This window comes from Spinacia oleracea, chromosome 3 (assembly GCF_020520425.1).
Source record: "Spinacia oleracea cultivar Varoflay chromosome 3, BTI_SOV_V1, whole genome shotgun sequence".
Lineage (NCBI taxonomy): Eukaryota > Viridiplantae > Streptophyta > Magnoliopsida > Caryophyllales > Amaranthaceae > Spinacia > Spinacia oleracea.
In genome coordinates, this window is record NC_079489.1 from 24,646,428 (window position 1) to 24,662,467 (window position 16,040).

At 31.9% G+C, this 16,040-nt stretch overlaps 1 protein-coding gene across 1 annotated transcript; it reads right to left on the minus strand.

Moving 5' to 3' along the window:
• Positions 1 to 4,200: 4,200 nt before the first annotated feature.
• Positions 4,201 to 5,730, minus strand: LOC130470726 (probable aspartic proteinase GIP2). The gene is given in 2 exon segments (XM_056841248.1): positions 4,201 to 4,640; positions 4,642 to 5,730. Coding segments are annotated over 2 exon segments (1,320 nt in total). The 5' UTR covers positions 5,662 to 5,730; the 3' UTR covers positions 4,201 to 4,340.
• Between the last annotated feature and the right edge of the window lie 10,310 nt (positions 5,731 to 16,040).

The following is a 16,040-nucleotide window of genomic DNA, read 5'->3' on the forward strand; positions in this document are numbered from 1 at the left end:
TGCATACCTCATATTCAGTTATGTTGGTGTCTCACCATATGCAGCTAATAAATGCCTTACGCTGGTCATGTATGAAAACTGAGGAGCATAAAGCATAGATCAGAGCATAAAAGAGAACTAGCATGTGATGATTGATGGAGTAGGTTTTGAGTTGGTTGGACAATCATTTGATATAAGCATGTAATAGCTATAGTGAATTGTTCCCTTTTTTTGATTGAAATAGACCAAGTTGGTTCTGATTTAACCATAATCCTTGTATGGATTCAAATGCTTGTTGCCCTTTTACTTGTCAAAGATGGACATAAATGTTAAAGTCCCAGTAGCATAGTTTTAGAAAGGTGTAATATCCTTGTTAAGGCACCAAATTTATTTATTTTTAAAAATAAAAAATTGAACAAAGAAGGCGACATTAACAAGTTGTCATGTTTGATTTTGAACAAACAGGGCAAACATAATTGCCCTATTAAAGCTGTTTTAGGGGGCGAAAAGTAATCAAGAAGGGCGAGATAATTGTTGCCTTCCTTGAGTTCAACCAAAGAGGGCGAAAAGTAATCAAGAAGGGCGAGATAATTATTGCCTTCCTTGAGTTCAACCAAAGAGGGCAAAATGTATTTTCCCTCTTTGGTTTTGATTAAAGAGGGTCAAAATAAAGAGTTGCCTTGGAAAGCTATAGGACGAATCTAACAGGGCGAGTGAAGGGCGATTTTAAGGAGGGCGATATTTTGATCAAATAGGGCGATAATTTTCGCCCTCTTTAATCCTGTTTGTTGTAGTGTTCTTTTAACTTCCCGCTCCTTTCTGGTTTGGTTGGTCACAATGACGATCTCGTATGACGATTTATGTTAACCGACCCCAAATATTTTTAGGACTAAGGCTTTATTGGTGTTGGTGTTGGTGTTGTTGTTGTTGTATTGAATAAAATAAAACCATACTTCATCTACATTTTAAATTAAGTCTGAAAATTTTGGAAGAATTTAAAATGATGGCATCTTTGAAAATTACATAACAACCAATACGAGCTTAGTGTACAATATGTTCCGTACTCAAATTTCATTCGACTGAAATGTAAACGTTAAAAGTTTTAACATCTGAGTTTCAGTCAATTTAAACATCTTAAAATCTAGTAGTAATGTATAAAGGTAACTGTTTAAACTTTAAAAATATTTTAAAGTTTAAACAGTTACCTTTATACATTACTACTAGATTTGAGACCGTGCGATGCACGAATTTTATTAAATTGTTAAGTTAAAATAAAACTCCTATACATACCAACTGCTATATTTTATACATTAGATTAGATTAGTTAATGATTTTATTTTAGATTTATTTTTTAATTATTAGAGTGTTTGATTTTGGATGAAATTGTATGTACGTAATATTAATAATTAATTAGTAAAAATATCTATGTGGCACCTAATTATTTATATACATGGCACTCGACTTTCTAATTCAAAAATAATTTTGAAGTCTTATTTTTCATTGGTCGAAACCATTAGATTTCCTATATGGCGCTCTAATATTAGATTAATGTTTGATTTTGGATTGAATTTTATATATTATTGTTTGATTTTCGATGATTTTTATTTTAGATTTAATTTTTTAATTATTAGAGTGTTTTATTTTGGATGGAGTTGTATATATTAGTAATTAATTAATTAAAATATATATGTGTCACCTAATTAATTATCTACGTGGCACCCGAATTTTTTAATTCTAAAATAAATTAGAAAACTTATTTTTCAATGGCCGAAACCATTAGATTTACTACGTGGCGTTCTAATATTTCAGCAAATATTCCTCCTTTAGTAATTTTGGAGGAATAGTTTTTATTAAAATGAAAAAAATTATCACTACAACATAGATAACTTATATCGGGGTAACTTTTAAGCATTTTCAGTAAACTTTTACTTCGGATGAAGTACTTCCTATTAGTTATCAGTGTCTTAGTGGAAACGCAGGTAAGAAGTTGTAGGATATTATGATAAGAAAACAAGACTTGTCAAAATGTAGCAACTTGTTAGCAGTCATTAGAGTCAACAAATGCATACGAGTGGCAGTGAGTCCTATCTTATATTAGCCGTATGTAGGACCAACAAGATTTGTCATTTGTTTTTATTAAGTGGCGAACAATTATTAGAGTTACAAGGTAAATCAAAAGCGGTTGCACGTAGAAGGTGTACGTTAAATTTATTGTACATATTGGGATAATTTGTAGTTAGTTTTTTTTAATAACTTTTAATATGTTTTTGGATTTTTTGTTAGAAATTATCCTTTAAAGTTCAAATATTGTGTCAAAGGACTTTTTAAAAAAAAAATTTGTGAAATGGGACTTAAAATTGATTTTTTTGTTGTGAGATAAGAGTTTTACCCTTTTTTTGATGGTTAACTCTAATTTTTTGGCGTCTACTCGCGCATACATTCACGTGCTTATTAAAAAATATTTTAAAGGTTAAACAGTTACCTTTATAGAATATGAAGGTTTTTGAATGGCCACAACAAAATGGTAGACACCACAATACTTTAAATCTGAGCCACTAACTATTCCACTTTTTAAATTTAGGAAGGGTGGATGAGATTTGAATGTGTGACCTTTGGGTCATACTTAGGGATGGCAACGGGTAGGATCTGGACCGGATCCTCTAGGATCCAGATCCAGACCCGTTTTTTAGGCAAGGATCCAGATCCTACCCGGATCCGCTGGGTAATTAAATTGAGGATCCAGATCCAGATCCGACGGATTCTACGGATCCGGGTCCAAAACGGATCCAAAACGGATCCTAACTTATTTTTTCATCAAACGAAACTAATTTTCATTTTAACCTTAAAACATAGTTTAATAAAACTTCAATAACAAAGCTATTTTTCCATACAAGCATTTACTAAAATAAAATTTAACAAATCCAACATAAATAAACTAAAAGTTCAAAAACTTCAATAATACTACAAGTCTTAAGTCTTTACTTTTATATTTTTATATATTTTTTTTATAAAAACGGGTAAACGGATCTGGATCCGGGTAATGACTTAGGACCCGATCCAGATCCGTTTTTAAAACCAAGGATCCATATCCTACCCGGATCCGTCGGGTCCAAAAATTGAGGATCCAGATCCGTTGAAAACGGATTTGGATCCACGGATCCGGGTCGGGTCCATTACCCACTGCCATCCCTAGTCATACTGACTCCGATACCATGACAAATGACCAACTCAACCAAAAGCTTAAGATGATGGGTGAAGCCCTAAGATTAGTTTTATACTCTATCAGTAACATATATGCATTATTTTTATGGGATGTTAAAAGGTCTTGAGATTTTCTTTTCTTAAGTAAAAGTTTGATTTTGGCAATGTAATTGTTTTATTTCCTTCTTTTCTTAGATACTACATCAGGTTGATTTCGTTCCTTAAATATCTCCCGAATTATGCATAAGTAAAAACTACGTAGTATAAAATAAAATTGATTTTTAGAAAGTGCGTATATAGGAATGTAAAAATTCATACATGACTAATTGATTACATATATTTGTACGTATATTATTATAAAAGATGGTCAAAGACACAATATGCATAATGTAAAAGTCAATATGGTGGGATCTTTGTGGAACAAAGGAAATATTACTATGAGGCAAATAGAAATATGGATGTATAATGGATTCGGAGCGCTGATACGTACACTACCAATTAGTAAGAGTAGTTAGGATTACACGGGGTCATTTACCTTTTGAAAATTTACAGAAACATCATCCCATAATTAACTAATTAGTAGCCTAGAAGCATAAATCAACTAACGCAGTAACCCATTAAACATGCATGTACGTTCCCTTAAATTAAGAACCAGCAATCCACTACTCCCTACGTCCCATAATACTCGCACCGCTTTTCTTTTCGGGCCATCACTTAATATTTGCACCGCTTCTATAAATGGAAATTTATACCAATATTATATTATTTCTCACACTTACTTACTAACCCCACCTACACCCCTATTCCCTACAAAAAAAACGTTTAAAAATTCACAACCCCACTTACCACTTCCCACCTCTTACAAATTTTCCATTAGTTATATTAAAAAAATACCCTACTATCAACTAACACCAATTAAATTAATAAGTCAATTCAAATACCTTAAACTCCACACCGGTCAAACCGGTGCGAGTATTAAGGGACGGAGGGAGTAATTTGAAGCAAATGCAGTCCAACATGTTTATATCATGGAAATGGTATTATACATGATCGTCAACTTTGTAGAGAATCATGTATTTTATTGATACAATTCAAACAAACCTCATATTTTAATCTTAGTACATGACTCGCTCTCGATTACATAGATGTACGTTAATCAATCATGCAGTAGATGTGAAGTTGAAATTGGCACATGTAGTCCGCTGAAACAGCAAGGAAGAACTAAACCCAACCTTAGACCCATCAAGATCAAACTGCAGCAAAGTGTCTTCCAGTTGATACCCTCCTAAAACAATTGCTGTCCTTGCATTCGCTCCACCATCCACAAAACCAAGACATAAAACTTGATCATTATTCACAGATACCATCGAGTTGGCCCCGAATAAAGTCCAGTGAACCTTATTCTGCATCACTAGATCAATGGCGGGTACACCCGCCCCAACTCTGGTGCTTGATAAATGATAACGTACTACTATTGTAGCAAACTTGGAATGGAGCGACTGCCTTAACTCTTACGACTTGCTTGTAATTGACATTGATGTAGTTGATGAAAAAATCTGTCACAGCCTTGTAGATAGAAGAATGCATAACAGTGTACCGGTGAATTGTACTAATTTTTGTCCCACCGTTCCCTTTGCTATCTATGGATAATAAGGCCTTGTTTTTCCGATCCAATGGTACTTGTTTGTCGGCAATTGTAATACCGGTTACCCCAATGAAGTACTCAGATGATGGCTCACCTGCGAATGAGGTGGCCGCAGTACTTACAGGGTTGATTAACAAAGGTGTGAAGCCAAGATACTCCGAAGATAATTCCGCGCTAGGGAGGAGCTTGTAAGGTCCATCCCCAAAAAACATGACACCCTTTCCACTACTTAAGCAGATTGCAAATTTTCTAGCCAAACCAAAAGCTGAGAAAAACTGAGAGGGAAGAGAGATTTTAGTCCTCCCTAACCCAGCAATCCCATGGACTCCTTTTGCAAGGCCTTTTACTAACGAGGTGGGCCCGCAAGTGAAGAGAAAGTTTGGCACAGAAACGACACGACCTGGGTTTGTCCCATCGGTGGAGGAGAGTCTGACCACATCAGAGGCGACCTCGCCTCCAGTGGCGGTGTTAGTGAAGGGATTTTCAGGAAAGAGGCCGCATGTGTTGTTGTTGCACCCGGGTTTAGGGGGTGAGTTGCACGTGCCACATGACTGTGAGTTGGCCAGTGAACATTCAGCAGAATTGCAAATAGCAGGTCGGTACGTGGAGGAGACGTACTTTCGGTCGCAGTTAACCCACTGGGATTGGCCGCCAAGGTGGAGGGTCAAAGGAACAGAGACTGACGGAGTTCTTTCATTCAGTTTTATTGTGTATTGAAATGTAGAGGGGTCTCGTAGGATAGGAAGAACTAAAGCTTTTGGCCGGAACGAGGGGGCGGCGGAGGTGAGGGAGAGGAGAGAAAATATGAGGAGGTGGTGGTAGGAGAAACAAGCCATGGTAGTTCTTAAGTATAGGATAAGAGAAACTAATTACATGTTTATATACAACTATTTCACAAATCACAAGTGAATTGTGTAAGTGGATATAAAGAAAGACGTGTGGAAGGAACTTAAATAAGTTGTCCCACAATTTCTAATTTTCTACTAGCTACTTTTTTTTCCCCTTGTAAATCACAAATTAAAATAAAAATTACTAATATTATATTCTGTATAATTAAAAAAGCACAAATTCTTATTTACAAGGGTTGTACAATAAATATTGTACACCGGAGTAAAAGTTAACTCAAAATGCGTAAAAGTTAAGCTTATATATGTAAAAGCTATCTATTTTTTAGTGATAAATTTTTTCATTTTAATAAAACTTAGTTTTTCAAAATCACTAATAATGTATAAAATTAATCATTGAATGTTTATCTATCAACTTTTTTTTACTAATATAAAAGTTAATCAAAACTAAGTTAAAGTTACAAAAAAATGGGTAAAAGTTATCTTGGTGTACAATAAATTTATTGTACACCTTGTGCGCGCAAGACCTTTTGTTAAAAAAGTGACGTTAATTTATAATCTAAGTGGGGGGTAGTGGAAGTTTTTAATGTTTTTTTTTTCCCAAGGAGTACAGATGTAAGTGGGCCTTTAGTTAAGTGAGCAATTGATATGGTATTAATGAAAATTTCCATTTTTAGAAACGTTTCAAATAATCCGGAACGGATTTATAAGGAAAACGTTTCAAGTATTCCGGAACGAAAAGAGTAATATATCTTATGTAAAATAATAATTTATTAATTTATAATATTATTACACACTTTTATATAAGACGGTTTCACACAAAAGACCACATTGGTGTCATATAAGTTAAGCATTGGAACAAATAAGTTAAGCATTGAAACAAATTATTTAATCAATAAAACTAATTAATTAAGTACTAAAACTAATTAATTAAGCAATAAAATTAATTAGTTAAACAATTAAAGTAGTGATAAAACGATCTTATACAAAAGTTACTGTAATATCTATCTATCTATATATATTATACTAAAAGAGAGGAAATCAATGTGGTGATGACAAGTGTCACTCATTGATTTGCCTCTCTTTTAATATAAATAATTAAAATAAATATTTTTCTAACTATCTCTATTAAATAAAAATCTTTTATGGACTTCCTAATATTAGATTTTCTAAGTGAAATTAAGGAAACTATGCATATACGGATTAACTAAATATACTATTGATTTTATTTATATATAACATGAATATCTTTACATTTTGCATAATACATAACTATTTTTTTTAATTGTATTTTATTCTATATATACATTGTTGTATTTCAATTTAGATCTGATATCTATATAACTATACTAAAAGAGTGGCCTAAAAGCAAAACTGACACATGGCGCTCTCACATTGATATTTTTTCCGCTCTTTTTTCTTCCCCTAAATAAATGAACTGAATTACTTAGTTAATTTAATAATTTTTATTACATGTGCATATATTTTCCAAACCAAAAGATTATATGCGTGTGAATATTTCATTTAATATTAGCACGGTAAAAATTTAGAGCTTTAAATTAAGCAATTTAATAATAGCATAAATAAAACGATGGTCATAAAAAAAAGTAAGATATCCACGCAATTGGTGAATGTGTATTAACGACAATTGGTCAACTATTATTTTAAGATATTTATTTTATTTATTTATGAGTAGAATTAAGCGATAGGCATATAAATAATGTATTAACGACAACTTAACTTAAAGTCAATTGCATGTATAATTTCAAAATATTATTAGTAGTTTGGCCAATATTTTGTTGAATAAATTGATATATGTATAGTACGTACGTAATTTGGGATGCTTAAAATAATTCTTGTATATATGTCAATGAAAATGTAACACAGTCTTGCATGTGAATATAATTGACATAAGTTTTTACAATTTTTTTACCAAATAAACCAATAGTCCGTCATGTATAAGATATCTACGACACACATCATAACTATCTATACAAGACATTTACGACACACTTTATCACTATCTATATATCTATCAATAAATAACCCGGAACCACATCTAACACATGTCACACTCTCATTAAAAAGAAATCGCTATTTTGCCCTTCCATATTTATTCGAATTAACTTATGTAATTATTTAATGTATGGAAATAAGGCTATCTTATTTATTATGTCATTGCTTAAAAATAAGTACTAATATGTTTGCATAAGGAAACAAATAAAATTAACAACCTAATTACTTAACATTGTCGTATATAGGATACGTCACTTTAGTCAATTGATTTGATAAAGTCATAATACCAGGATTTTTTATCTATCGTATAATATACTAAAATAGAGGAAATTAATATGGTGGTGACAAATTTCACTCTATCATTCGCCCTCTTTTCATATAAAATAAATAATATAATTTATAAAATTAACCATACTAATCTAACGCCTAATTAGAATATTTACCGATCATGGAACGTTTAATAACAATATTATGGAAAGGAAAATTTGAATTCTAATGTACCTTATTTTGTCAGCAAGTTGTATTACTATTTAAATAATACGAAGTATGGCAATATACAATACTATTTTACCCTATTAATATAATGCATAATAAAGATATTTAGCAATCTTAGAACATCACTAGGTTTTTAGCAACAATATTATTAACGCAACTTTACCATACTAATGTAACATAATCTCATATCTAATATCTTATACGGAGTATTAAATAAATAATTCTATCTTCAACTATTTAAATTAAAGAACATAATTATGCATATTTAATTAAAGAGAAGGACAAATATTTTATGTAATTATCCATCTATTTACTACTACCTTCATTTCATAATGATATTTTCAATTACATTTTGCATAAATATTTTAAAAATAATGTAGAGTATAAGAAAATGTGGGTGCATGTAATAAAATATGGATAACATAAGAGAGATATATAAAAGGGTGTATGAGCGAAGAAAAAAAAGAGAGCAAGTTAGTGAAAAATTGTAAATGTTTTGGGGTAAGAGGGGTAAGGTAGTAAGCGTGCATGCCCAAAAATAGTTAAAATATATATATATATATATATATATATATATATATATATATATATATAAATAACATTTAAAAGGGACTACCTAATATTAAAATATTTTTTTAAAATAAATACTCCGTATTTTTTAATATTATTTTAAAACAATATAAATAAAATTATGAAATGGACTAAAAAGAAAAATGTAAATATCATTTAAAAGGAAGGTAGTACGGAGTATAACACAAGCAAATTGATGCAAGACTGATAAAATTTATCTTCTAATATACATATATTGCTAAATCAACTTACCCCGCTATTAAGGTTAGTAACTCGATTTTTTCTTAAAGTAGGTAAGCACGGGGTTATAAAAGAAATACATGAATGAAAAATCGTACTACCTCCGTTGCGGAAAGATGTTTACTCTTACTATTTGCATAATAAAGTAATTTTGATGAGCATGTCAGCATGTGATGGTGGGGCCGTGGGGGTAACAAGTGGAGAAATTAGAGGCTATAAAATGTTAGAAATATATGTAAGTGAATGCATTATTATTAAGGTATTGTGAGTGAGTAAGTTCGAATGGAATCTCATGCTAAAATATTGCAAGTTGCATGTTGTGGTGGGATAAATGAGAGTACAAATTTAAAATTAATATGTCAAAACTAGAATCAAGTAGAGTATAAACATTTTCATAAATAGTCTAAAACAAAAAGCATAAAGAACTTTCAGGAACGGATGTATTATATGCGTTTGGCTTTATCTAACTAATCTTGTAAGAATTTATCTAAGAGATTTGATGTGCATTAGTTGTCCGGGGATGCATGAAACTGTTGAATAATGGTTTGCGAAAATGATAAAGGTCGCAACATGCGACCTTTAAGCCGTATCACAATGATGACATGACATGCTTATGTGTCATGATTTAAATTGGAAACTAAATTTTTTGACTTATATATACTATTATACATGTTTCAAAAAAAGGTAGAAAAATCTTAATATTCTAATTTGTTTCCTTCTTTATGTGGACTACCTTATTTATATATTTTTATAGTAAAAATATTGCATTGATAGTAAAAATATTATGATGACTCATACCCTACGTGGCGCCTGTATGTACAGATTAAATTCTGACACATAAAATTGCGACAACACTGCGACCTTTATCATCATCCGATGGTTTGAATTGAGTCTGGTAGGAGGGAGACTTGGCAATTGGCATAATAATACTGAGATATGTTTGGTGAATTATTGGTGATGGGTGGAGTGATTATATAGCTAGGGATAAAATTATACAAATTATGGCAAAGAGGGTGGTATAGAACTTAAGGAGTAAGAATGGACGTTCTCTAAAATAAGTTATTATCAGTGATATATAAAAATAAGTGCCAATAAACATAATTAACGACAATCTCGAAAAAACATTATAAGTACTTTCAAAATGTAATTTTATCATATTCGTGTCAAATTATGTATTTCATGGTGATATGCAAATTTTGGTGTCGAGGTTATAATTTTTTTGCCTCACCCAATACTATGACTTATAGTCCATTTTTATTTTTTCGATCTTCTTAATTTTACCAAAAAAGTATTATTTTATTCTGAATTGGAAGGATAAATTAAAAGGTAAACATGAAATAGATAATTAATTGAAATTTAAATTGTGGTTAAGATGGGCGGTGGGACGGGTAAGGCGGAAATTTAGTGGTTATTTGAGTTCCATTTTTTCAGATCGGAGTATAAATATCTAAGTGGGTGGTGAGTCGGTAACAATTTTGTATTTATACACGCACATGGATAAAGGGCGAGATGAGATTACATATTTTTACTTTACTTTCACGATTTATTAACATTTTAGTTTACTTAAAAGGAATATCAAATTGTAGATTTAAAAGACACAATGTTAACATAAAAAAATACTTATTAATTCATCTTGATAATTTAGCAGGCGTTTGACAAGAAAATATGGCTCAAAGTTATCTTAATAGCTCAAAGAATGCGAAATTGTAATACATTTTTGACTGAGATAATAAGAACACGAAATGGAGTCGATCAAGAGTAATTCTTGGATAAATTGCAAGTTCCTTAGATTTTATTAGATAACCATCCTAACATATAAAATTAAGGCGATTATGTTGATTTTTATTCTCTTCATGGGTGGCTTAACATCCTATTCAATATAAAGGGGTAAAATTGAAGAAAGCAAACGACGTAAAATACTGTCTAGAACCATGTTTGATGTAATAGACACTGTACTTAAATGTAAGGTATGCGTGTTTCAAAATTCAATAACCTGTAAAATAATTTATAATATACTTCGACTTACATGAAAATGTTAAATTGAAAACAGTAATAATAAAAGTAAGGACATTTTCTCCTCAAAAAAAAAGAAGGATATTTTAGGTGGACGGACTGGACGCAATTTTTCTCAAGAGTTAACTTATACGGAGTAACAAATAAATCCTTTAGATAGTTTGTTTTCCGTAACCAACAATATATAATCTATAGCAGATAAATGATTAATTTATTAACGTACTGTGTCTACTGCTTCTAATTAAATTAAATTAAATTTTTATTTTTTAAAATTTAGTACAAGTACTTCGTAGTTAATTAGTAAACCGTGCATCGCACGGGGTGCTATACTAGTATATTATACTAAAAGAGAGGAAATCAATGTGGAGTTGTCAAATGTCGCTCTCTGATTTGCCTCTCTTTTAGTTATAATAGTTTATTTTTTTTAATTATAAAAATATGGAAGATATTATTGTCTTTGGTTTATTTTTGTTAAAAAAGATATTGTAATATATAAACATATGGTATATAAATCATAGACCTTTTTTACTCTTTAAACTGAAATCTTATTAAAGAAGATAAAGAGCTAGAGAATTAACTATAGGAGGTATATAAGGAAAAATATATTATAGATACATTTTCATCATTTATAACTAACTGCATTCATTGTAATAATAATTTCTTACTATGGAAAATGCCATAAAAGTTCATCAATATTTTAACTAACAATCTTTTACTAAAATTTTTACAACATTGCTAAAATATGCATTTTGAGATATATAATTTCTGAGTTCTATAAAAAAAATATGCATTATTGAGATATATAATTTCTGAGTTCTATAAAAAAAAATATGCATTATTGAGATATATAATTTCTGAGTTCTATAAAAAAAATATGCATTTTGCATCAGATGCTATCTAAAATTTGTTGATATATGTCTAAGTATTTATGTTTTCTTTATAATGTTGCACATATTTGAAAATATCGATTTATGCATATTATATTGGATGTTACGGAGTATTGTCTAACCCAAATATTTCAAGAAATCGGGTGTAGTATTGAATGTCGGTTCTCTTTTTTCTTTTTCACTCCTCTATTTTAGCTTCCAGCTCCCACATTCTCCATTTCCACTCTAATATAGGATTATGAACTGAAAACTGAACTTAAACACTTGCGCCAGCGACATAGTGAGAAAATTCAAGCTTGAACTTCGTCGTAGTCGCATAATATAAGAGTACTTAACTTTGTAGTTTTATTAGGAAAACTTTATAATTTTTAATTTTCTTAGGGAAACTTTATAATTTTTTAGGAGAGGAAATATTAAGAATAAGGGAAACTTTTACGATAAAAATAGAAACATTTTTAGTAAAAAAAAGGTCGGGTAACTTCTTACATTATGTCTAACAAGGGTCACCACGTACTCAATAATATTATTGTAAATCGGGGCACGCGGAATTTTTTTTATTGCGGGATTCATTTTAGACATATATCAACAAATTTCAAATAAAGCGTTTGATGCAAAATGCATAAATTTATTTTTTTAATAGTTTTCAGAGATTTATATATCTAGATAAGTTAAAGTTCGTTGCTAGGCTTTCATATTAGTTATCTTATTCGTTATTTTTCTTTTTCGAGGGGAAATATTTTTATGTCGAATAATTATTTTTCCAATAAATCAAAAGTGATCTTAAAAAAAAATTTTACTTAGTATAAAGATACAAGGAAGAAACAAAAAGAAAAACAAAACATAAAATCAATCGTTCTCTATATAGTACATCCAAGAGCTTTATTGAGTCCAAATGATCTTAATATAATCTTGCAATAAACTAAAATATGTCATTCCCTAATCCCTATATATTGTTATTCTATATCCAAAGTATATTATAGTCTTACCAACTAATATAGTATAGTCTTCCAAACTAATATAGCCTTATTTAGACCCTATTAAAATTATTAGTCTAAATTTTAAAAAGTACATCGCGCGCACAGGTCTTACACTTCCCCGGTTCTATAAAGTGTAAATTTTGAGCATAATTGGTAGTTTAAATATTAGTAAAAACATTAGCTCGTGGGATCTTATTTTTTACAATTTTTCAAATATCATTTTTTTTATAATTTTTACTAATACGTAATTGAGTGTATTAATACTCAAAGTAGTACATTGAAAAATGCACGTAATGAAAAAGTGAGAACTTTATGGAATGAGGAAGTACTAGACAAAAGTATTTTTTTAAAAAAAATTATTTCTTTTAACAAACAATTTCTTAAAAATAATAAAAATCATTTCTTTAAAATTATTTTATAGAAAAGTGATAGTGTAACTCGGAAAAAAATAGATGACGAAGGTGGAGAGAAAATAAGATTAAACCGAGAGATTCTAACGGATATTTAACGTCATTGGCACACTGAGAATTTTTAAAATCTCAGTGGTTTATGGTGAATTAATTGAAAATACGAGAGTATTTGATGAATATTTTAAAACCTAAAGGGTATATGGTGAAAAAATCGTCGTTTAAAAGAATATTGGGATTGGAAAAAATAAATTTTTAGTGAGTAGTGATCAATATTTACTAAAATAAATAAAGAAAATGTTTATTTTGGCTTTAGGATGACGAGAAAATTGAATCTTTTGAGTCTTAAGGTCAAAATTAAATAAAGAGCATGTCCTAATTTTTTGTAAGTGTCAATTTTTATTATGTTTGTTGAAAAATATTGACTCCTCTTCGTGGCTTATTGAGAAGAGCGGGGAACCCATCAAAATATGGGACAAAAAGCACTACTAACGCCAAATAAACGTAATAAAAGTCATATGTTTAAAAATAAGGAAAATTTTCACTTTTACCACCTAAAAAAATTGATAAATTATACTTTACCACATAAGAAACTAGATATTGTATTTTACCACCTAAAAATAAAATAAAAATCATTTTTTACCACCTCTTAATCGGAAAGATGGACAAAAACGTTAAGCGGGCTCGATATTTATGATTTCCTTCTCTTCTTCCATGATTTTCATGTATATAATAATATAAGATACTATTTTTCCTGGCTTCCCATTGATTCACAGAATTTGGCAGTATTTCTCAAATTGATAGAGGCATGATTCATTTCTTAATTTGCAAACGAGAATCAATTTGATTTTAGGTATGATATGCGTCAAAAAGGAGTCTCACATAACGTTTTCGTCCATCCTGCAGTTAAGAGGTGGTAAAAAATAAATTTTTTTAGTTGGTAAAAAACAATTTGTCATTTTTAGGTGGAAAAAGTTAATTTTCCATAAAAATAAACAAGAAATTAGGGCTTACCATCACCAACAAAAATGTAGATGGCACCCGCTAGACAAAGATAAAAAATTAGGGGTTTTAGGGTAAGTGGATTGAGGCGATGGGTTATTTTGAAAGTCCGTATTTAATTTGGAGGCCATTAATCGTACTCCCTCCGTCCTAAATTAGTTTTAACGGTTGTTAAATATTATTCTATTAGAAAAATAGATGTAAAATGAGATAGTGGGTATTATTTTTATTGAAAAGTAGATGTGATAGAAGATAATGAAGCATTTTTTTTAATTAAATGTGAGATAGTATTCGACCCAAATTAACTTTTTGGCAGTGGAAAGAAAGGTGTATTAAAAAATTGTGCGGTCATTCATAAAATAAAAGTGTAAAAAACTAATGTGGAACAAATGAAAGTAAGAAGTGTTGTGGGCAAAATTACCATGCCTTCGTGTACCAATGAGGATGTGACACATGGCACGTATTACGCCCCCTAAGCAGAAACCATACGAAGTCTACTCCGGAGCATGAGTATTAATCTAGGTATCTACAATGTATGTGTATTTGTATTTAAGTGTGTATAAATGTATGTATTATACCTATACCTGGAAAGGGGCTTAATTAGTATGTATCCCAAGTGAATGACTAAGCACAATAGGCCCAAATAGCCCACTATTGCCAAAAGGGGCCAAAGAATTGTAAGGAGAAAGGACACATGTCCTCCTCCCATACCCCAGCCAATCATGTAAAGGGAATATTAGGTCATTCCCACAAAAACCTAGTACTATAAATAGTCCCACTTCCCTAGAAAAAGGGGTCACAATCAATACATTCAAGAGCAATTGCTGCTCTGCCTTCTCTCTACTTTCTCTCTCTATAAAAATACAATCTTGTGAAATCCTTAAAAGTTATCGGAAAACCTCCAAGGTATCTCACCGGAAAAACCCCACAACATTTGGCGCCGTCTGTGGGGAGGTACGGTAACATGGAAGATCAACGACAAGACAACGATACTGGGCGGCCTACGCGAGTAGAGCGGCCACCCCTCGAAAGAGAAATGCCGACTGAACATCATACCCCGGCCGCGAGAGTCACTGGAGATGCCGCGCGTATATTTGCGGCCGGGCACACCCCTCGTCACGCTGCCGAGGTAGAGGTGCTCAGCGAGGAGGACGACCAGGCCAATCGCACCCCTCCTGGAGGACACCTGGATCCTCGGGTGGATACGGTAATAGAGGAGAACCCTGATATGCCTGTCTCTGTGGGTGCTCTTCGGGCTATTTTGGCTGAGTTCCAAGCTGATGTGGGAAAGATAGTTAATGCTGAGGTACAGAAGAGTATGCTGATCTACACCACTGCTGTGGCTGCAAATCATGAGGGGCCGGCAAGCAATAGGCCAACACTTTCTTTGCGCCCCCCAAACGTATGGACCAGGCTGACAGGCGAGGACCTGAGGAGACAGCCGCCAGCAAGTCAGCCCAATCAGGCAATGTCTTACCTACCACGCCGACTGCCACGGCGGCTGATCGGAGAAACGTCCCGAGGACGTGAGCAGCCACGCGCAGAGCAATTGCCTGACTCTGAGTCTGAACTTTCTGACACTGGGTCAACCCCCGTCATGCCGGATAGACCTCTCCCTCATCCAACTTATACGCATCTGAGCCGGGAGCGCCCAGGGGTCACCCGCCCAACCTGTCAAACTCGCGGACGCGAGTCTTCCCAGCGGGTACCCTACTCAAGGCGTCAAGATCCTGTGTATCACATTCAGGAGGGGGTGTCCAACA